The sequence below is a fragment of the Anser anser genome, assembly GCF_964211835.1.
Source record: "Anser anser genome assembly, chromosome: 25".
Lineage (NCBI taxonomy): Eukaryota > Metazoa > Chordata > Aves > Anseriformes > Anatidae > Anser > Anser anser.
This window is the reverse complement of record NC_139746.1, coordinates 3,368,484-3,392,225: the sequence shown is the minus strand read 5'-3', so window position 1 is coordinate 3,392,225 and position 23,742 is coordinate 3,368,484. Positions and strand designations below refer to the sequence as shown.

General features: G+C 40.5%; 1 protein-coding gene across 5 annotated transcripts in view; it reads left to right on the top strand.

Moving 5' to 3' along the window:
- The window catches only part of KDM4B (lysine demethylase 4B), a 90,483-nt gene that overhangs the window by 23,402 nt on the left and 43,339 nt on the right, over positions 1–23,742 (top strand). For 3 of the 5 annotated variants that reach the window (XM_083811380.1, XM_083811379.1, XM_083811381.1), the window contains 3 exons: positions 12,290–12,339; positions 15,510–15,613; positions 20,025–20,162. In XM_083811380.1, coding sequence (XP_083667506.1) covers positions 12,290–12,339; positions 15,510–15,613; positions 20,025–20,162 — 292 coding nt within the window. The other 2 variants (XM_083811382.1, XM_083811383.1) reach the window with 2 other exon arrangements.

The window sequence follows — 23,742 nt, the reverse complement described above, 5'->3', positions numbered from 1 at the left end:
GTGGGTTGTGGTCTTGCATATCAGTTATGTAGGTGCTCTTCCTGTGTTAGATAAGGGTTATTGTTTTACACTTCTGAATTGCTGCAGCAGTAGTAATCACACAGATTTAGGGTAACAAAATAAGCCCCATGGTCTAATACTGCCAAAGCAGCACAAACCAGCATTTCTCACCTTACAGAGCGGTGAGCAGTGCAGCCTCAACTGGTTTCGTTGGTGCCCAGAGCCTCGGAAAGGCTCTCCTCTTGGAAACAGCAGTGCTGAGACCGTTCATGTCCCTTGCCCCTGAGAAGCCAATGCAATACCAATCTTTGCAGGGCTTCCAGTAGTAAGGAAGTACCCAAGGAGGCTTGAAATGCCTGTAATCTCAACGTGAATTTGGTTGAATACTCTTAGGAGGCAGTACTGTCTCCATCTTGTTTTGTCAACACGATGACAGCTGACTGGGTAATAAGGTCATCTTTCTGGGATGTTCTGTGACTGATCTTGCCATATTGCAACAATATTTGATATATTTTTGTAAGTATTAGCGGGATGTTACACTGTAATCTTTCTCTCAGAAACTGCAGGTGTTAAACCAGAGTGACACTGAGGATGGTAATCAATTTCTATAAAATGTCTCTGTTTCCTTATCATGATGGATGTTTAATCCCCCTTTAATTAAGAGAGGGAGCCAGCTTTAGCTTTTAAGTTGTATGGTCTCCTTTCTAAAACGTTCCCTTGTTGAAAGTGGATCATGCCTAATCTGTTTGACTTTGATATCACATAGTACACTTTTGCCAGAACAGCAGTTTATGTAGAATTAAGGACAAATTACCAAAGGAATTTTAAAATAATATGATTAGTTGAAAGCATTGGTCACTGATAGAATTACATTTTTAAAAACCACTCTAGTATTCTGTGTTGTAAAGGTCTCAACACTGCTTCCTTGAAAGTATGTAGAATTACCTGAAAACTTTGGTTACAGTATTTTAGAATTTCTACTTTCTTTCTTCCTTCTCTAGCAATGATGTCTGTACAGGCCAAGTCTTTCTGTTGGAACTGAGGAAAACGAGTCCAGGGAAGGACTTGCTTGTAACATCTACGTTTTAATAAATTCGTAGTATCTGTTACTGATGCCACCAACAATATGGAAATAGCACGTTTTCTAAGAGTGATATAACAGAGGAGATCTAAAGCAAAACGTGTTTGTTCCCCTGGGAGTGGATTGTACGAGGAGCCAGCCCTCTTTATTATTGGCTAATAGCATATACTAAAGCAGCTGCAGATATGCAAGTGCTGAGCATCTTACTGCTGATTTTATTTTTCATTATTGTCTTAGGGAGCACTGCAGCTGTCTTAGTCAGAATTCTTGTCCTGTCCTCCCTCCAGGATAGAAAATGTTGATCCCTGGAAAACTATCTTGGGGAAATAAAATGACCTAATGCAGGCACAGAGCTCCACTCTTCCAGTTTCTCTCATTCTTTCTTTTCAATGCAGGACATGGGGTCCTTGTCCCCGTTTCCCCTGTGTGGTGTTCTCCGCCATCCTCCTGCTTTAACACATGCTCGCATATGTTGCAGTTTGTTGTGGGCTTCATGTAATCCCATTTAAAGCAGCTGGATTGAATGTTTGATACCGAATTGTATGGCAGCAGGGGGGGGAAGGGCGCTTGTCCCTTGCATCATCTATTGCCTTCTAACTATCGCATTCCCTCAGGGAGCCGTTGCACGAGGCGGTTGAATCACTGAATTGATCAGATGTGATTATAAGTCTTGATTATTGGGATCTCAGTAACCCTCGCACCCTGGAGATCCTGTGAGTTTCTTAAAGGCAGATTAGCTGGAATCACAGAGGCGTTCTGCTCTTGAGGCAGCTGAGGACTCTGCATTGGTACACTGGCTTTTTTTTTTTTTTCCCTCGCCATACAGAGTTTATCTTTATTTTCTGAGTTTTCCCTGCCCCATTGCTTTAGGGAATTCAGAAGAAGGTTCTGCAGCCTTCTCCCTCGCCCCCCTTGATCGCCAAGGTCTTCAGCCTTCCTCGGGTAGTGTACGAGGCTGGCTTGTTTCTAAATGGGTGTGCACGTTTGCTGTTTGTGCATTCCACTCTGTGACAGTAGAGATTTATCGGCTTGTTGGGGTGGAGTGGGGGAGAAAGGAGAGGCAGAGGAAGGCCATTTGGCAGCGAGGGGCTCCTTGCAGCTCACAAATTTCCTTCCAGCCTCTGCTATCCCATGTAATCTGTTTTACAGCTTTGCAGTTTTGGATTGAAAAAGTAGAATTTATGGTGATGGTTGATTTATAGATTAACTGCAACACCATTTACTCTCGGGCAGATTTGGCAAAAGCAAGACCCTTTTCTGTTGATAAAAGGGATAGAGGAAGGAACACTGATATTCATTAAAAGAAATCAAAGGAAAGGGAGATAAAGTATGACCAGGCAGAGCAGCTTTTCACTCTGCTACATCTTCCACAACTGCTAGGTGAAAGCTGCTTTGGGTTTCTGCATTGAGAATTCGCGTGCATGTTGATTTTGCTCCGAGATTCATGAAAGGAGTGATATATTGAGATGCAGAGTTGCATCCCCCTGTAATTCACTGATAAATGAGAGCAGTGCAGCAGTGAGTTATTAATACAGCCTTTCAAGCCTCATATACCGCAGTCATTAGTTAATCAATACAAACCACACTACGCTACTGATATTCAAACGAGCCTTCCTCCAGGCTCCCCTAGGGCTGAGGGCGCTGTTTGTCCTGGAGGTGGTGCTGTGCCTGAAGGATGATGTAACCCTCATTAAAAAGGGACCGGTGCTGGTTGTTAGGCTGCTTTACAAGTCCGAGGGATCGGCATGTTGTAGGGACTGGAGAGTTTTTAATGTAGTTAAGTCATCAAACAAAACTGTACAAAGCACTGTGAGCCCAGAGACGTGTTGTGGGGGTTATGTTCCAAATCAGGTGCCTGCAGTTGGAACAGTGGAGATTTTTCTTTCTAATGGACTTGGATTTTTATTGTGGTGTTACACTGTTGTAGATAGATTATTAAAAGATAACTTTTCACGATGGAGGGGAGGCATGGTACTCTGGGCAGGTAGGACTTGCACGTTGCCTTTCTGCAGTCACTCTCATCTGACTCTGAGAAAATGCCCTGAAGGCCACGGCAGACTCAGACTGATGGGATCAGCTATGTAAACCCTCCGAGGAGGGACTGTTGCTCTGTAAGAATGGGTGAAGTGACCTCAGCCAGCCAGCTGGCTGTTGGTATCCATTCGCTCTGCTCCTTTCACTCAGCTCTGTCACATCAGTGCTTTTTCTCCTCCTCCTCCCAGCTGACGACCTCTGCTCTGTTTGCTATTTGTATTTTCTTGCCTAAATCCACTGCAGAAGATACAGTATTAGTACATACTTCGATACCATTTGATTTTTCAGTTTATGCATTTTGAATCCATCTCTATTGTGCGTGTTTAGTTTCTTGAAATTAAAAACTCACAAGTTGGGGTTTGCCTGCTAGTGGTTGTTCTGAGCCTAGCAAAGTGAAGATCCTTTTAATCTATGGCTCGTCTTTATGCTCTTCCATAATGATCTTGAGAGGTGGTAATGCTGATCTGTGATCTCATTCTTATTTTTATAGCGGTGTCTTCGAGTGGGCTCCTACTCCAGCATTTAATGCGTGTGCTGCCGTTTCCGCCAGCACTAATAATTCATCACAGCTCAGTAGTCCCAGTCTGGATTGAAAGAAGCGTGCCTTTGATCCAAGAAGGCTCTTGCTGAAACTCATTCTTGCGTTTTGAAAGTGTCTGCTCAAAGCTCAGGCCTGATTTGAAATGAAGATCTACGGAAGTCTGACAGGATCACAGATTGGTTTTAATAACTGAGCCTTTTGAACGGTGCACTCTGCCACTGAGACAAGATGGGAGGGAGATGAGCTTCCATGCCTCACGTAACTCTTTCAGCATGATCTGACTTGGGCCCTGTGGGAGAACGAGCTTGCAAATTCCGGCTTGGCGTGGCCCTGAAACGGGTTGGTTAGACGAGAGGGAACCAACAGTGGTACTGCAGAGCTTTGTCTGTATCCGTGTTTTGTTAACACGTTGGCAGAAATCAGCGGGGATTTTTTTCTTTGCTCAGGAGAGAAAATTGACATTGGGTGACGCCAAGTGCAGTACAAGTGTAGTTTAAAATAACAGAAGCCTATAGTAATGACAGTACTTAAATAGCACTCTGCGTCGTCGGAGTGCTGTGCGATTGTTAACTAGTTAATGTTCGAAGTAATGTCTGTGCTGGGTTTCTAGCCACTTCATTTCCAACTGGACAGTCAGCGTGGCAAGGGGGATTGAGTAGATGAAACACAGGAACCTTTACGAGCTGTGTCACCGATCTTTATCAGACCTTAGCTATAGCACTCCTAGTTCTGATGCTGATGGAGCATTGGCACTGGCTTCAGAGAAGGTGTTGTTGTGGCTTATAACAACGTCGCTTGGTGGCTGAGGATCATTACATCTTTGGAATGTGTTTTTTCCTCCAAAAGGAAAATGTGTGTAGTGGCATTGCGTCTCTAGCACAAGGGGTTTCTGCATTCAAAGATACCTTTCATAACTAACAAACAGATTTCTTTTGGTCTGCTTTAGGAAGCTATCTGTATTCTTCTCCAAAAGCAGTGAGCAGGAGCAAACATGTGCTGGTGCCCAGTAAAGGAGGCAGCTCTCACAAGCCAGTTGGCACAAGATAAAACATCTGTGATCTTCCCTGGTTACCTCTTTTTCTCCAGGTTTCTTGAGTTGTGTTGAGGTCTTTTTACTGTGTAAGGGCTTTGAAGCACAATCTTCGCTTCTTTTTGTGTTGGTACAGTTTCCATTATGAAAGGAACCAGTAATTAATAATCTGATTACCAGTTTAGGGAAATAAATGTGATGTGAACAGGTTCTTCAAAACAAATAACAGCGAATGGTAAGAGGATGCATATTATAGTCATTCATCTCTGTTGAATTGTATACTAATTATCTTCTTGGCCAAACTGAATGAATAAATGATTTCATAATGTTTTCCCCCAAACACCTTTTCTTAGTAAAATACCCCCTTCATACAGCTCATTCACTGCATGCAGAAGCAGACTGGGTTTATTTTGTGCATGTGGAAGTAGAATCACTCCAATGTGATTTGTAATTTTGTGCTTTGTGCCTGGCATTTGTTGCTGTGAAGCTTACTGGACTGTTACATTGGTAGTCTTTCCAAGACCAGATGGTTGTTCATATTTAAACTCCCTGTTTTAAAATAGTATTTAAAAATTGCATTTGAGTTCTGGAAAAATCTTATTCTCATATTCTCAGTTCTAGGTTAGTTCTAGGTTAGTGAAACGACGTGAAATGTTTAATTGTCTGGTTGTCTTGTGCATGTTTTGAAGTTACTAGTTCAGGTGCACCTCTTGAAAATGTTTATTGCTTTAAAATCATAATTTTAAAAAGCCGCTGTCTAATGCTATTTCTTGAAACTGTCTCTAATACTATTTCTAACTCATGGTAGCTTTAAGATTGGAAGAGCCTTTTAACGAGTGATTTTAACGACTTGAGATTGGTAACCTTTGGTAATCTTCCAACAGTCGATCCATTAGGATTCGATACAAAGTCCAGAGTGGCTTGAAATATCCTGCCTAATGTCGCTGCAGAACAAACTGAGGGGTTGTAATTGCACAGACGTCAGTTTCTTAAGGGAAGGAGGAGGTTTCTCATCTTGGGTGTTCTGTTAAGAGCAAAATTACTTGCCACTTCTCGGTATTGTGGTTGGCAGTGGGGTTGATAATTAGACAGCTATGCTAATGAAAGAGGGATCTTATCATGTGAAATAGCCTCCACGGTACAAGCACTGAGAACGCTCACTGTTACCTTTCTGAGCAGGTTTTGTCCTGGTTTTCTTCCTGTGCTCATTCCCATAGGGTTGCATTTGAGCAGCTGTGTTCAGAGCTCATTTTTCTCTGAGCTTTAGAAGACAGGTTGATTTGGTGTGCTCGTGTGGTTGTAATCTTGTTCTGTCATTACCTATTTACTCCTTATTATGGCTTTTTGAGCAGATACTCCCAAGCCTCTGTGTTTATCTTTCTTCCTATGTGTATTTCAATAAAAATGTCATTATTTGAAATCATTGACACTGCTGGTTAAAGATACTGAATTCCATCATCTATTGTCCTGTAAAATGATCCATTAAAGATAAAACTGCAGACACTCAATAAAGGTTTTTTCCTAGGAACAAGGAGCTCTCTGATCCGTGTGCGGTCTTATCTCCGGAGCACGTGTTTGCATTCTTGATGCAGAGTAGACACAACAGAGGGGGACAGATGAGGGAGACCAGAGATTTTTTCCTTTCCAAATGGTGATTGTGAGAAGTGAAACTGGATACCTAAAGCAAATTCACTGTTGCATAACCTCAGATACTGAGGAGGAGAAGAAGAAGGGGTGTTGATTGCTGTCTTTTAACAAATTGGGAGGGAGAAAGGGATGAAGGGCTACTAAACGTGGAGGACAGTAAAGGTGAGGAAAAAGCTGACTGCGAAGGGTAGGGAGCTGACAGTGCTTGCGACGAAGGAGCAATCCATTCTTGTTGTTGAAACGCCTTTTCTCCAGACAGGCTGCAAAACCAACTTTAAGAACAGTGCAGAAAAACTCTTGATTATTGCTCTGAGCTTTATTTTGACACTGCTAGGAGATGTATTAAAAATACTTTACCTTGTAGAAAAAATAGGTCTTAGAAACAGGATGTGAACTTTGCAGGCGAGGAACTCCTCTGCATGTAGTAGTGGCTCTTAGAGGCTTCTATCAGGTGATAAATATTCTTGATAGACTAAGGTTTGGTTTGTGGTTTTTTTTTTTTTGAAGCATTTCTGCTGTCAGGGAGGCTAAAGATGTTGAAGGTTAAGGTTCAGATTACGCATTTATGGACACACTTTATCTTACAGAGATTGAAATAATAGCTTTTTATTCTGCCTGTCACCACTGAGAGTAGGTTGGCATTTGAATCTTCAAAGGGTCAATATTTTTGACACAACTAAATCTGCTTTGAAGACAGATAAGTAACCCCCAGCTTGATGCACGGTCTTAGGCATTTTAAATGTGCTGTTCACTTTTTGTTTGCGTTCCTTATTTCAGTAATTATAGCATGTTAAACTGTGCGCGCCCTGTTTGGCCAGACCTTGTTCAGACACTGTGAAATTAACTTTCTTACCTTCTAACAGGAATCGGGCTGAAGTGACATTTCCGAAGGCTTGCAGCTGAACCTCTGCCCGTGGTGCCCAATCCCTAGTAGAGAGCGGGCGCTTGTGATTCAGTAATCTAGTAATTGCTTAATTGTTCCGTTTTGGTGAAGGAGAGGCCAAGTTGCTGATGTGCAAGGTGTCGTAACTATCCAAATCTGTGCACGCGTATCACAACTGTAGCAAGAAAAGGTCTTGGAAGCTTGAACTAAGGGACGGATGCTCTGGTGCTCTGCCAAAGCTAATGATAGCTTCAGGTGAGAACTGTCCCTTGAACCAGGAGAAACTGGTGGGGAGGGCGTGAGTGGGCTGAGGATTGCCTGAGGCAGCAGCGCTTTGTGGGTAAAATGTTTTAATAGCTTTTGAGACAAAATTGAACCATCCTCATCCCCCGCTTTGGCGAGGCAGCCTTAGGTCAGAATCCGAGCTAGGCTGGAAAGCCCCTGAAGAACATCTGATGCCGGAAAGTGGTGACATTGCAGTAGTGAATTCCCTCTTATGTCATCTCTTAATGGCTTCTGAACCAGTCCTTGGATCCCAGGATGGCCGGTGTACTCTTTTTTTTTTTTTTTTTACTTACACACTCATTTAATTCTTAACTCACAAGACATTTGCTTATTTATTTTCATTGTTCCTGATAATAATTCGAAGCCATTAGAGGGGAAAATTGTATTCAAAAATGCTGTTTCACACTTTATTTGTTTGATGATTTAGAGCGATAGAAAATAGCACATTTGCTGGCTTTTATAGTCTGATAATTATCCACATCCATCAAGCCATTCCAGGGGAATAAACAAAACACCAAGAAAATTACACCGTTAATGACATCCTTTATTGCAAATAGGAGGGATCTTTTGCATTAAGGATAAAAAGGGGACTGTCCGGTTAAACTTATTACTTGTTAACAAAAGCAAGCTTACCACTGTATGGGAATGATCATCTCACGCAGTTGTGGCTTCGGGGCATGTACCTTCTAGACCCGTCATCCCGATGTCTGGTAATTACCATTAGAATCAGGTTTGCAGGATAGTCAAGAACTCAGAAAATTAAACGGAAATAGAGATCAGATATGCTGGAATTAGGTTTCGTGAAACAAGTTTGGAAGCTGAAAATCTTTCATGTAGAACAGTAAGTTCCATTTTCGTAGAAGTGATACTTAATCTATTTCAGGGACTTGCTCTTGTTTTAGTAGAAAGAGTAGGAAAAGGTAATTTAGAAGGATCAGTATATTACTTTCAGATTGTTGACTTCAGGGTAAGATGACATTTGAGTCATATAGCTGTAAGTTTTTTATCTTGAGATTTTTTTTTCCGTTCTGTAAATCTTATGTTCCCTGCCAAGGCAGCAAGACGTTATTCATGCAGTAATTCAGCAAACTGCTGTGTGGCGGGTTTTTGGGTTAAGTTTGGCCCTTTGAACCAGCCAACCAAGGTAAGGCTGCCCTGACCCTTGGGAGCATGTACTTGAGGTGTAGTCTCTTGGTTTGTTTGCAAGCCCAGTTATTTGGAATTTTAACGCACATGAGAACAGTCACTGGTTTGGCACTGTTTGCACCAGCTTAGCTTTTACTGGGGAGCCTAGATGAACCAGAAGGGACAGATACTGCACTTGAAGCAGTGGCTCAAGGTCAGCGTTTTTGGCGCTGTTGTGTGTTCTGTTGGCTGTTGCAGATGTTTTTTCTGAAGCAGAAGTAGCCTATAAAAAGATAGTTATTAATAAGGGCTGTTAAAATATTTATGTTGCCAGCATCGCTTCTCTTTAATTTTGTGGCTGTTTGGGACGACAGAAGATCCTTGCTCCATTTTTGCTGTGGCTGGAAAGAAATGTCTGCTGAAGGCTGTGTCAAAGTTAGGTCTGCTGTACTCCAAAGTCAGTTTTACTTGGGCAGATGGATGTCATGAAAGTGCTTCTGTCAACAGCGGTGAGGCATCGGGTAGTTGTCAGCCTCGTATTCCAGACACAGCCCAGTTCGAGAGCTTTAATGGAGACTGTGGTCTATTTTGACCAATTGATGTAAAAGTCCCACTGGTATTTTTCTTGTTCCGAGGTGCTTTTTCTTCTCCTTTCATGTCTTTGTGGAATGCATTTATGCTATCATCTGAACGGGGCAGAAAAAGGAAGCAGTTTTACATGTGCTTTTCTTTTTTCTTTTCCTTTTTAAGATTTCGATGGGATGGGTTTTGTTTCTGGTATTTAACCAGAGGAAAACTACTTCTTTTAGTGTTAGGGCTGGGGTACTAAAGGAAAAAGAACCCTACTATTTGATGAAAAAAAAATCTCGAAATGTTCAAAGTGATGCATATAGAAAATGAAGTAATTGGATATGCTTTACCATGCATAATCTTGGCAGCTGTCTCTGGAATTAAAGATATTTTGCTGTTGATCTGAACCCCAACCTGTGGGTGCAAGAAGGACGGTAAGAAATCGTCTTCAGTGACAGTGCTTTGTCAGTTCCCTCTGTCAAGTATTTTGTTCCTAATAAGCGCCTGGCTGTTTTTCATGGTGAAAGCGGGAGGATGCTACCATAAGGTCTTACACAAAAGGCAGCCCTTCGTGGATGCTTATACGCCCAATTACAATACTCCTTTGATTGCAGCAATTTCTAATCTTTCCATGTCACCTCCATTGTTATTCTACCTTGTAATCAATCATTTTATGTCTGATCATATACAGCTAGCTAGCTCAATCTGTGCAATGCTTGCAGAAGCCTTCTGTTTCTATTACTGGTTTTAAATAGCAGCCCAACTTCTTTCTTTATTGCCTATCTTTATGTAAATCGGTCAGATTTGTGAGTGCAACTTAAAGCAGAATTTGACCTACTCTTAATTCTCTTCTGCAGTTAACTTTGTGAATTTCTAAGAATACGTTTATAAGGATGTATAGACTCTGTTTCCTAAAAGACTTGGTCCAAACAAAGAAGTTAATTTATAAAATTGAAGTCAGCTATTACTGAGAGGCTGTTCTGTGGTAGGTTATTCTGATTTGTATATTATTATTACATATAGTTCTTGTTTATAAGCTGGAAATTCCTCCTTTCTTGCTGGTTTCTATCCAGGCAAGTCCTTTTTCTTTGTTTCTCCGTGGACTGCTCTCCAAAGCTCAGCTTGGCTTTTTGCGGTCTGCAATTTCAGATAGCACAATAACCATGTTCCAATATATTAAACTTTTAACATCCTCAAGATTCAATTAATCTTATCTTTACAACTCCCAATTACAGACACTAATTAAGTGAAGGTTGCATTGTAGACTGGGGATATTACATTAATCATCAGCAGCCTTGTAGCCATAAATTAGTTCTTTCCCAATCCTTCAGCATTTTTCCCAGAAGAAATGGAATGTCTCATTTCCCTGTTTTAAGGGACATTAATCCCACAAAGGAGCTTTGGATCGGGATTAGTTTTATCACATTTATGTAAGTGATGAATGGTCTTTGTAAAATGAAAGTTACTAGCTTTGTCCCAGACAAATGAAATTGAATTGTTTGACAATTATGCAATTTAAGGCGCTGTCAAACTTTTGGTCAGAGGATGTTGGGAGCCCTTTGCTATGTTTATTATTTTATAAGATTAGGTGCCACATAGTGTTTTCCCTTAGATTTTTTTTAAGCCATCAGTTTAAATCGGCTTAATGTCTAAATCTTTCTTGAAGCATCCTATGTATGATTTCTTTCCTTGGTTATCCTTTCTAACCTGCTAGATCACAAAAGGTAAATTTTTGTTTGTGGACGAAAGCAATATGGGATATGACTCCTTTCTTTCTCCTTACATTGTAAATAAACTTTTAAGTTGAAAATTGAGAAGCTGAGCAAGGGGACAGGCTGAAAGTCCTTAAAATTTTGAGAGATGCTATCATTAGTAGAGCAATACTGTGTACCTGTTGTTGAGATCATGCAGTTGCCTGCTTACAATATCCTGTTTTCAACTTTTTATAATGGGACGTGATGGTTTTGACAACTTTATTGAAAATAACAAAAATAACTCATTTTTTATTATTCATGTTGTGCAGAAGTTATAGCTAGTAATAAATGTAATTCTCACATATCAATTTTCAAAATTCTCTCTTACTGTTACAAAAACGAGTATGAGAGCCACGTTTGATTTGATGCAGTATGTAAACAACAGTTTAAAAAATTCCACTGACATTATTTTTGTCATCTTTTTAAACATGTTTAAGTATATCATGGTATTCAGTTACCTCATAGCCTGAATATATAAAATCTTGACACCTGAATTTTGCTTCTGTGAATACTGAGGTCATATAACTTCAGAGCAGTAAGCTAACTAAGAACTTTTTTTGGGAGGCAGAGGGGGAACACATCTGAAACTTCTTTTGCATTCTTTCTACATCAGGCATACAAAACTTTCTTTAAAATATTTAGAAGTTGTTCCCTTATTCCTTAATGCTATTTTCCTCAGAAGACCCTGCTTTTTCCATTCACCTCTTCAAGAAAATTACCTAAAAGTTTAATTCTGTTTCTTTCACGTCAGACAGTGCAATCCAGCACATAGACAAGGATTGACTGCTGTTATGAATAGTACTTACTTTTTTGAATAAAACCTAAAAGATTTGCACAGTTTTCTTTCAAAAATGTCTATCTTCATTTCCTGTAGGTGTGCCAATACACACAGACCCTCCCTCACGCCTTCTCAGCCTCTCTGAAATTTCGTACTTGTTAATCTTTAGCACAGCCTTATGGTTTTATTTTGCAGCTGTCTTTCCTGTGGAAACCAAGCCTGCTGTTCCCTGTGCTGAATTATTCCTGTTGTATCATCACTTTGTCACCTCAGTTATCCTTCTACCTTATGAAGTCCTGTGATTGTGTTTAAACAATTGCAGACAAATATCACACCTCGTGTAACGTGTCTGAGGGCTTTGATGGGAATACTGGCTTTCCTCTGTGTGTTATAGTCATGTTATTGATACCTTCCAGACCTCAATTTTTGGTTACGTTTCTGGACGTTAATTGTCCTTGTGCTGTGCTGAAAGTTATTACCACGGTTGTTTTTAGCCCATTTTTTATTTCACTGTTTTTAGGTTGCAGTATGACTTTTTGTTCTTCTCTGACTTTCTCCTAGGTATGCCATTCCTCCAGAACATGGCAAAAGGTTGGAACGCCTGGCGAAAGGTAAGCTTAGCTTCTTGCCATGTTAATACTGTTTGGACAAATACACGGGTACGTTCCTAGTGAAAACTAAAGCATCCCAGAGGAGAATCCTACCCTTAATTTTCAAACGGATTTACAAAGAATTGATTTTGAACTGACAACTATAATTTACTATTGCGAGAGCTGCTTGATGAACCCGCACTGGTATAATAGTTTCAGGGGCAGAAAGCTTGTCATCTTGTCAGAAGTGCTGTGAACGTTTCCTACCAGTGCAACTGTTTTCTCAAAGCCTCAGTCTTCTGACACGCTATGGGCCTAACTAAAATTGGTGGAAAAAAACTTGATTTTTGAGGCAGTAAGACCATGTGCGGGAAATGGATTTAATAAGAGACCCCTCGTGCATCTCCGTGTGTAACAGGAGGTTTGTGGCAGTGAGTTGAGAACTCCGTTGCTCCAGTTCCGTGGCGTGGTCTATGGGGTCTTTGTGATAATTCCCCCCCATTACACACATTCAGCTGGGAAGCAGTGTGGTAGAAACCCTTCTTGCTTCCTACGCTGTCAGTGTTACATGTACAGCATTGGCATTGATTACTTTTGATCTTAACTAGGCAAGTGCCTACAAATGCAGTGACAGCATTCATGGAGAACAGCTAGGGGAGTTCTCACTTCCCTGTAAGATGATGCACAGTGTTTGGCGGCTTGCCTTTCATTCCAGCCTCATCCCTCTCTGTCTTCTCAGTACAATAAAGCCCATCTCAAAAAGCAGGGCTAGCTCGAGCTGTGATAAACTTCCACCTCTCACCAGGCTGGCTGTAATTTTTGGCCTTACAAAGTGCCAGCCTCAGCTGCTGAAAATCCTGTGTGCGTGTTCTTGCCTGAGTACCTGCCAAGGTCATCTTGCGAGCTGCCTCCCGCCCTTGGTGAGAACAGCAAGCACAGACACCAGTGTTCTGGTTTGGGCACTTCTGATTTCCAGTTGGTAATGGTGGAAGGTTCAGGAAAGATGACTGACTGCAAAAATACATATATTTTTATTAGTTGATGTTGTGTTTGTGCTTTGTTGCTATTTTTGTGTACTTGCAAATGTTCTAAGTGCTGCCCAGCTAAAAAAAGCTGCTGTCCCAGAATAATTAACTCAAAATCTACATGTTTCATCCTTGATGAGGCATACTTTAATGATTTAAATCTGTTGTTGAAGATAATGCTGCAAAAGCACTGCTGTACTAAGGCAGGAAGACCTGGAAGGCCGCATGTATTCTGATGCAAAATAATAATAATATCGGTAAAGTAGGTATTCATAGGAATGATGTTTCTTGCTGACTGTCATTATAAATATTGTTTTTCACTTGAATAAAAAAGGGGAGAGTGTTGAAGGGATCGATTGTGTAGGATAAATATAGAATAAATGGGTATAAACCTCCTAGGAGATGGTCGTATTTTCTCTTAATGCAGAGAAAAACAAAATCCCTAAATACTACTAATATTAAAAATCGTTGCTCAGAAAAGTTACATTTCAAAGTTACTTTGGGTCTGCACAGTTCTGTTTAATCATTTGTCAGGTTTTATAGAAGCTACAGTTTCATATTAGAAAGTTAATAAATCTAGATGACTCGTGCTCTGTAGAATCTGAAATATCACACCAAAGTCTGACACAGTAATATTAAGACTCTTGCTGTTTGTAACTTCATTTTACTGATGATCAGTTTTTGAAGCACAGTGATGGCTGGCAATAAACCGGACACAAATTATCAATGATTTATTTTAAGCTGGTTGTTGCCTTATGGAAGTTGGGATGAGTAATGCTTTAAAACTACAATGAAGCAGCATTACTGCTTGGGCATCCTCCCTGTCCTGTGCATCAGTGGTCTATACTACGAAGAAGTTCACTATGGAGAGATGAGTATGCAATTAATATGGAAAATGAATAGCTGAGCTGTAAAAGGGCTCACTGGGAGAGTTGTGGAGCCCATGGAGAGAATGTTAATGTGTTGCCATGTTATTGGTGCTAATCACTTAAAATGTGCTTCTTTATTAGTGGCTTTAATGAGAGCCACTTAAACTGTGCATTAAAAAGAGGAAGTGCAGAGAAGGATGACAGACTGGGTAGTAGACAGTCATAATTGTAATTGAAATGCTTTTAGGACAAAAATATAAGAAAACTTGGAATCCAACAATCCTTTTTTTTCACTTTCTGAACCCCCTTCCATTATGTCCCATCAATTAATTTTGCTTCCAGAGCTTGGTTGCCTTTTTTTTCTCTTTCTCCTAAATGATGGTGTTTTTTTAATCCCTATAAACACATAATTTGTTGATTGAGTCACCCGAACACATGGTCCTGAACACAGTGCTTTTACATTGGTCTTGCTGATGTTTTCGGGAAGGAAGTACTGACGTCAAAGAGTTTGGTTCGGTTTTTATCCTACTTTTAATTATTTGTGGTTTGTTTTAATGACTCGGTGTGGATCTTGTAGCTCTGGTTGAACTTGCACTTCGTACTGTTGAGATGCTGAGTCAGATCATGCTGTCTCTGCCAGACATACGAGTGACTGCTGTGGCCAGTGAATGTGTCCCTTTTTCCACTACCTTGTAGTGGATATGTTTTGTTTTGTTTCTTTCTTTTGACTGCATATTAACATCTGCATGCTTATTTTTTTTTTCCTTTAGGCTGGTATGTAGGGCAGATCGTTCTGGAATCGTTTGATAACAGTTGTGTTACTTTCCCAGGAATAATATAGCTGCCCATCAAAGAAGGTATAAAAAGGACATATCAGTATGGAGTAGATGGTGCATGCTTGTCAATTTTTCCTTGTCCATATTCAGAAAAAGGGTGGCTCAGAGTCTAGCCCAAACGTGAGACAGCCAGGTTCTGTTTCTTAATTTGTTAGGATTTTCCTGAAATTCTGGCCAAGTTGCTTATGCCCAAATATGTATGATTTACAAGCTAACTCTCAACTTGAATGGGATTAACACTTATGTGCATCAACATGCAATTTTTTTTCCCCCACAAGATTTATGTGGTATTTTAAACAGTGAGGCATGTGCTAACTACTGACATCTTTAGTAGTATGCCTATTGTTTTTATCTATCTAAAGTATCTAGGCAGGTTTTCATTTTGTCATCTTGTCTCTGATTAAATAATGATTGGATATAATACTCCAGAAATGATAGCCCTCTTTGTAATGTCTTCACAGGTTTTTTTCCTGGAAGCTCTCAGGGATGCGATGCTTTCCTCCGTCACAAGATGACCCTCATTTCGCCCTCAATCTTGAAGAAGTACGGCATTCCTTTTGATCGGGTATGTACCAAAAAGATACTTTGGAGATGCTGGTAAGCTGTTGAGTTGCACAAACCACAACACCCCTCTTTTAAGGAAACAATTCATTGCAAGCCACTGGGGAGCAATTTGCTTAATTTCCAAATGCATTATTATGCTAAATGTATCATATCAGTTTAAACCAGCTGGATACCTGTAAATGAGGATTTGTGGTTTGTCTAGGACAAGCTTTGTGAAGTACCTCTATTTGTAAAACCTTTCACGAGAGCTAACTTAAGCATTGTAACTTCGTCACTTACGGAGCTTCTCCAGGTAGGCAGGGCTAAACTGTAATTCAGGTGCTATGGCTTATCAATAGGCTGCATAACTCACAGGTAATTCTTGAACGTAGGCTTAATATTTTTTTTCTCCTGGGTCCAGTATGAATCAAAAACTGGAGTTAGACATACTGGTTCTCTGTTGTACAAGCCTTCTGTCTACACAGGGCCAGTAAGGATCCATGCATCTCTTAAGTCGTCTTATTTGAAATGCTGGGTCATGTTTATTTGGAGTGATCGCTTTAATATGCTTATTCTCGAAGTCTTTGGACAAGAAGTAAATCTCCTCAGCCAAGCATGCTTACCACGGATTTCATATCTGTGTAGAATCAATCAAGCAGTTACTGCTTCTGCGTGTTAGCAGCGTACGGAGCTCTTGTCCTGCCAGGGGGGTTAAGACATCGTGTCAGGGTATGATCCTGTCTGGGTGTGGGAAAAGGAATTGAGTTGGAGACACTGTGACTCTTAACTCTGGTGGGAAGTGTCAAAGAATGCCTGATTCAAATTGATTTCATCCTTCCTCAACCCCCTTGCATCATCAGCATTCTAGATATTATGCCCTTCTTTTTCTGCGTAAGAACTCTTGAGCTCTGATCATTTTTAAGCATGGTTTTGCTAGAGTTAGTCCACCTGAGACAAAGTATGGCACCTATTTGATGAGCCTAGTGATTCTTTGAGATGGAGGTAAAAGATCTTGGCTTTTTTATAGCATAAAAACCATGAATTCATTCAATTTACTGCTCCAGGGACTGTTTCATTTTTCCTGGTGGAAGGCTGTGATGAATGAAATTTGAAGCGTGATCATCTGGCTTGTCAGATGAGCTCGCTGTCAGTGCAGAGGAGACTTGCGTGAAGCAATGTGCGGTGCTTACGGTTCAACATCAGTGGCTAGCTAGACTTGGCCTAGTTTGCACACGATGGTCGATATTAAATTGTTCTTACAGATCAACAAACCATTTTTCTTGTAATTCTGTCTGTGAAACCTAAATCCCAAGTGTGAAAATATTGATATCTGCTACGTATGGTTGAAAATAATAATGAAAAGATCTAATTGTGGGATCTGATTTTTTTTTTGGTAAGGATTTTAATTTTACAAATTTCAGGAAAGTGGATGGGCAGATTGGAATGTGGGTGGCATCTCAATGCATAGATGCCCCTTGGAGAAATGACTTGATGGAGGGTCAAAGATGTCTATTCCAACCGTACTCCCAAAAGAGTACAAAACTTGTAGGCAGTGTGATCTTCTGAAAAGTCTGTCCAACCTTATCTTTATTGGTCTAAATGTCACTTAAATGGTGAAGTTTAAGAATTTCTTCTTACGCTTTTTTCTGCTGCAGTATCAGTTGCATGCTGTGTCTTGCTGCTATTAATGGTATTTTTCTTATGGCTTCTGGTTAAAACAGCTTCGTAAGTGATTCCAGAACACATTGAACAGAGCCTAACGAGCGGTCACTGCTTATCTAAAAAAGCTGAAAATAATAATGATTAAAAAGTACCTGTTGGTGCAACCTAGGCATTGTAAGTGAAGTCTGTCATGCAGCCCCCTGCTGGCATCCCTTCCTGTGGAATGGAAGAGAACAGGAAATGGGAATTAATTTCTGCCGTGTCATTCGGGTGGTGAGTTTGGGCAGTGCTCTTGTGTCCGCAGGGGGTCAGAACAGGAAGGAAACTGTTGTCAGGCTTCAAAAGTTTAAATGTTGTAGGTGGGCAGATTTTGCTCCGGAGTGATACATCTTTATGTGTTTGCTTTTCCATGTATTTGTGGAAAGGGACATTGACTGGTAATTGTATGGTAAGTGGTTTCTGATCAATAACCGTGCAAGAGGAAAAAAAGAGTTTGTAAAAAAAAATATATATATATATATATATATACATATAAAAATGTTGCTAGAGGAAAGCTTTCCTTCCAAGCTTATCCCAGGTCAGCTTTACTGTTCTGTATGGTGATAGGCATGGGGTGTGAAGTGCTTTAAATAAGGGAATTTCTAATTTGTTGCTTGGTAAAAAGCCGTCTCCCATTTAGCTAGGCTTCCTGCTCTGAATCTTTTGATTTGTGACATGAAGGTTTTTTTACAAATTCATATCTGGTGTCTCCTTCATGCTGATTTTATGTAGAACCTTTAAAATACGTGCTACCTGAATGCTACGAATCTGATTTTTATCTATTTCTTCTTTACCCCCCCTAAAAAATAGGAGAGGCTAGTGCATGTCAAAGCCAAGCTTTATATTTTAAAGAAAGGGGGATTATTAACATCTTACCTAAAGCAATATAATTCCTAAGCCTGATTTACAGAGCGCGGGGTGAAAATGTGTATTTGTGATAGATTCGCTCAACTCTCGGGCAGTCACTGGTTGTTTTTAAATGTGAAGAGGAGGAGGAGGAGATCTCTTAAGTCAGAGCAGCCTGTATCTGAATAACTCCTGTCCTGAAATAGTAGCTTTTGAAGGAGGATCGCTATTATTCACAGACAGGGAATGTGTGCCATTTTTCTTTAGAAACAGAGATAGGATCCCTTCATCTAAATTCTTGGCAGATTTCAATGAAGTGAATAAGCACACATTTATAAATCTCTATAATGGTATTTACTTCTGGAAAAAAAGAAGCAGATCAATACTAGGGCTTTTTAATAATTAAAAATGTGTATTTCTGTAATCTCCTATTGATTTCTCCATTTATTCTTCAAGAGCTTGCAGAAGTCAGTAAATTTAGGGCTTTCTCCATGAGTGGCGGTTTGTGCTGGCTTTCTTTCAATAGTTATTACTTTTCTGCATGGCCTATCCATCATCTCGAGTGCTTTCTAATTTATTGTAGGGATAATGTTGACAGCAGTGACATGGAGGACATACACTGTGGGCTTGAAATGAAGACACCAGGATGTAGATTTCGTGACAGAAACATAATCTTTCCGTCTTGTGAAGTTAGCAATCTACCGCTCTGCTTTGATTTATGGAGGGGGCTGGATGGGGAACGCGCCGTGAAGCTGGCTGCAGACCGGACTTCGGCACCTCTCATCCAGAAGCTTCTCGTGTTGTCATATAAGCTTTTCTTTTTTCTTTTTTTAATTCTTTTTGTTCTGCTAACGTTCATAGCATTAGCAGGCTTAGGTGTTTGATCAGCATAGTGGGTAAATATTTTAACTGCTGCTCACATTTCCTATGTGGACCGATCCTTGTGCTTTTAAGTGTAAGTTCTTCAAAACCTCTGTAGGCTCTGAACCACTGTGTTGTGGGAAATGATCCAGAGGCGTCATGTGGCTGTTATGAAAGCCTGGTCAGCACTTCTGGTTTAGAAAGACAAGGGAAGGACAAATTTTGCCTCTTTTGTGATCTGTCGAAGGGAGATGCTATCGTACGTTTTGGTGAGCTGGCCCGGGAGGATTGCTCAAAGCGCGCTGTATTGCTGCCAGTTCTTACGCTGTGTGCTAGGATTTAATTACCTTCCTTTCTTCCCCGATGTCTCCTCTTCGTAGGTTTTTAAAAGGTGATTTTTGAAAAGCGTTGGGAATTGATTGGCCTCTGATTACAGCTGTAATGGGCAGTTTTCAATCTTTTTGCTTATTGTTTTAATTTTACTTGAGTAGACAAATGGTGAGCTGTAATTTTTAGGTTGTTTGACTAATGGGTGAACGAATGGGAATAAGAATGATTAAATATGAGTGAGGAAATAAATACAGTGAAAAGTAGCATGTATTTCAGCAGGACACTGCAAGGCAGAGTGGATGTTTAGGTGGGAAATCCAATTTACTTCGCCCCACTAGCATGGAGTATGAACATGGGTTTGATCTTAACATAAGCTGAAGTGATGACCATCAAAAAATTTGTTGATCTTCTGAACTGCTGTAGCCTGGGATTCTTTCTGTAACTTTGACTCAGCAGAGTTCAGATCTTGTGATGGCTTCCATCCTTTGTACTGTCTTTTTTCATGAGTAGAATTACTTCGGTATTTCTGCTGTTAGCAAAAAGTTGTTCCAGGTTTTGCCAAGAGTTGGCAGTGACTGTTTTGCCTCCCCTCCAGCTGGGGGAGAGAGAGAGAGATTTAACCAGAGAGATTTAACTCTGTTCTCAAACTACTATTTCAACTGATCTGTGGGGTATGTCTTATTTTTGTTTTTCAGATCACCCAGGAAGCTGGAGAATTCATGATTACATTTCCTTACGGTTACCATGCTGGCTTCAATCACGGCTTCAACTGTGCCGAGTCTACCAACTTTGCCACTTTGCGGTGGATCGACTACGGAAAAATGGCAACCCAAGTAGGTGTCTGTTTGGATGAGGGATTACTTAAGACCATCAGCTCATGAAATGCAAACAATTGAGTGGGGGACTTGTCCTTTTGACCAAAACTGAAATTGTTTTGAGGATATACTCTTTCATTGTTCCATGTTGTTGTTTTGTTCTTGTTGATAATTCATGTCGTTCTAAGGGCGTATAATGACTTTCTTGAATGCTGAATGTACATGCACCTTGTAGAGAGGTTGTTTTGAAACTAATAAGTTTGGATTAGTTTTCTGAAGCATCCAAACTGTATTTCACACTGAATAAGGTGACTGATATGACTGAATACAATTCATTAGGCACACGCTGAAGGAGAAGGAATAAGCTGGAGACATCTTAAACTTTCATAGGAATATACCAATAACCTTCTGAAAATATTTGTATTTCTCTACCATCTGCATAGTACAAAAAGCCTGAGTCATGTCTCAGGAGGAGAATCGTGCTGGAATGGCTGTGTATGGCTATTTCATTAAGGCAAATTTCTTGTATGTTTTTGTTATTTTTGACAGTTCCGAGGGCACTGACAGTTTTTCATGAAAGCATGCATACTGTGTTCTCTGGTTTTTAAATGTGAATTATTAGCAGCTACGGGCATATATTTCAAACTGATTAATATAGTTTTTCTCTTTTTTGAAAGTCTGCCTTAAATGGCTTGTTTTTAATGCATTGATGTCTTTGGTACATTAGACGTGATGCAGTGCAGCATAACTGGTTCAATAAAATCTGTGAATTTTTAAATTAGGGATCAGTTCCACACAGTCTTTGGGGAAAGGATAAATGATTGCCATGGGGTAGCAGTGTAAAATTGCCTCAGATGTTCCTTTCCAGAAAGGCAGACTTAGATTTCACTCTAGAATAGCATTTATATCATCTCCTTCACTTATTTTTCTTCTATCAACTCGGTGTGACTCTGCAGGTTTCATAATGCATCCTAATGCTTTGTTCTGGGCAAAACCAACCCCATTGAAAATGGGCTGCAAGTGCATCTGTGCCTCAATCTGTGGAACACTGTAATGATGCCCATTTTTCCTTTACTAGGGTTTATATTCTAAGAAAGGTAGATGATCACTGAATGTAGTCACTCTCTTCTCCGCTTTGGGATCCTAGGCTCGTTGAAAATGCTGTCTTTAACCCTTCACCTTTGTGCTGTAATGCCTTCCGCCACATTCGGCCCAAGCTGAAACTTTCTATGCATAATTATATTCAGAAGTGATCGTTGCTGTGTGTTAATTATCCTGAGTGGTTGCTTTGTGATTAATGCCAGTCACTCCTTCCTGCTTCTCGAAGCTAGTGCTGTTTCTGGCACTGCAGACAGTGAGGGATCTTGTAGAATCATGAAAAAAGCCATGCTGTTTCTTCCTAGTTTTCCTTTTTAATTAGTAAGCATCATTAAGGCAACTAGGAAAGGAAGGTGGTTGTTAACCCACAGAAGCCTTTTTTCCTGCTTTTTTCCATCTCTTGGTATTTATGTCCTGCCTCAGCAACTGCAGGCAGGCAGTCCTTGACTGTCAAACATCGCAACACTCAGTGTCCGAGAAGCTTATCCACAGAAAGCAAGTTTAGCCCTTCGGGTTACCTTTGGGTGTCTGTCTTGTTTATTTTTTCAGTAATATTCAGCCCACAGTTTCAAGGAGTCAGCTGTTAGCCAACAAATTCGGCACCTGAGCACTCTCCTTGTCTAAAATAAACAAATAGATTTTATTATTTCATTTCTGAAACCACCGTGGTGTAAAAGCATCTTACATTAGGCATGCTAGTGGCTGTGCCATGAAGTATAACATTCACTGTGCCAGCCAGGTAATACCTCTGAATTGCTAGTAATGGCAACTGAAACGATTCTCAGAATAGAAAAATCCTCATACTGAAAAGTCATGTATTTGTTCCCGCTGTCCCCTGCCAGTGTTCAAGGATGCGAATCCAGGGTTGGTGTTTGTAATCTTTTTGCAATCCTTGAAGGTGGTAAAGCAGACCATGTGGCAGTAGCCGTGGGCTCTGAGACCATGTGGAGGTGGACTGGGAGTTGTCCATTTGAATTTGTTCTGGAGCTAAAGAGAGGGTAAGAAAAACCTAGAACCGTGAGAGGCCTCAAAACGGTGTTAAGTGTCTTACAGTCAAAAATGGCCAAGCAAACTTGGTTTGAAAATGTTAAAAAAAAAAAATCAAGTTAGTTTGTTGTGACCTTGTATGCCAGGCTTGTCTGTAGCAAATGGTTGTGGTTATACACCCCAGAAAATGGGGTTTATCGTGGAAGTTCTGACAGACCCTTAACTACAGCAGTGCCAGCAGGCACCTCTCTAATATTAAAAGCAATTTTGGGTTCAGCCATGTGTTCACAAACAAGTGACATTTGGGAAGTGCAGTTTTAGATTGAGCCTCCATGCTTACATTGTTAAGCAGCGTAGCGTGAAATTACTGAACAAGCAGCATAGAGAGCTCTGAGCAAATCTAGGGAGAGAAGGTTGAAGTGTGGAAGGAGATGCCCAATTTATTTCCATTGCACTTGCTGACACTTGTCTGTTCAGAGATTTCCATTTAATATTACCTAAACCACACATTGCATACATGTTAATTAACCCTTTGATACCTTACTATCAGGCTCCAGATGAGGTATGAATGCTGTTACACAGTGAGGGCAAAAGGTTTATTTAAATCCCATTTTAAGTTAAACAGGAACTTTAATGGAACATCAGCTGACTCTCTACACCCCACCTGCCTGCACATTTAAGGAGAAGGAGTTCAGGGAGAGAGACATCCAGGAGTGCAATTTTTGGTTAACTACTGCAGCTTTGCTAAATTTAGAAATGGCTATATTGATTTCTGTGCTGTCAGGCACAATTCGATTATATTTGCCTACATCAGAGCAGGTTTTTTTTTCATGTCATACGGTCATTATTAAAATTCTTAGAAACTCTTGAGTGGATGGTGCTCCATAGGTCCGTAGTGTTACTGCAGTGAAACCAGGCTGTAAAGTGATTCTCTTCTCTCCTTGTCCTGCCAGTACTCATGAGATTGGTGACAAGGTAAGGTTCAAAATTAGACAGTTGTAATGTTCTTCTGGACGTTATCCTGGGGATTAAATTTGAATTCTGCTTTTTTCAGAGCTATGAATAGAGTGAGACATGTCAGTGGCATAGAGTTAGAGACAGGAAGGTAATGGCTTACCTCCAAAAACCATAGATAGAACCGTGCTAATTGCCTGCCAAACAGATGAAATGTTCTGCTAACCACCGTGGAACCTGCCTAGGCTGTAAAAATACATGACGACTGGAGCGAAGTTTAAAGATCAGCTTCTTAGACACCGTTTCTGCTCGAATTGTAGAACAAGCATCAGCATTGGCAAAAACGGCAATGGCTGCGGAGTTGTGTGGGAAACTGATAGTTGGTAGGTGTACTTGTATTTGTGTAAACCCGTAACCAGGATCAACAGATGCTTAAAAATGCAATTGGAAATTGGCTTGGTAAACCCTTGGGTGAAGAAATTAGCTGTCTGGTTCACAGCTTTCTGAGAACCTAGTGGAGAGGTTGTGGAGCCTCTTTCAGACCTGTGCAGGAGAAGCT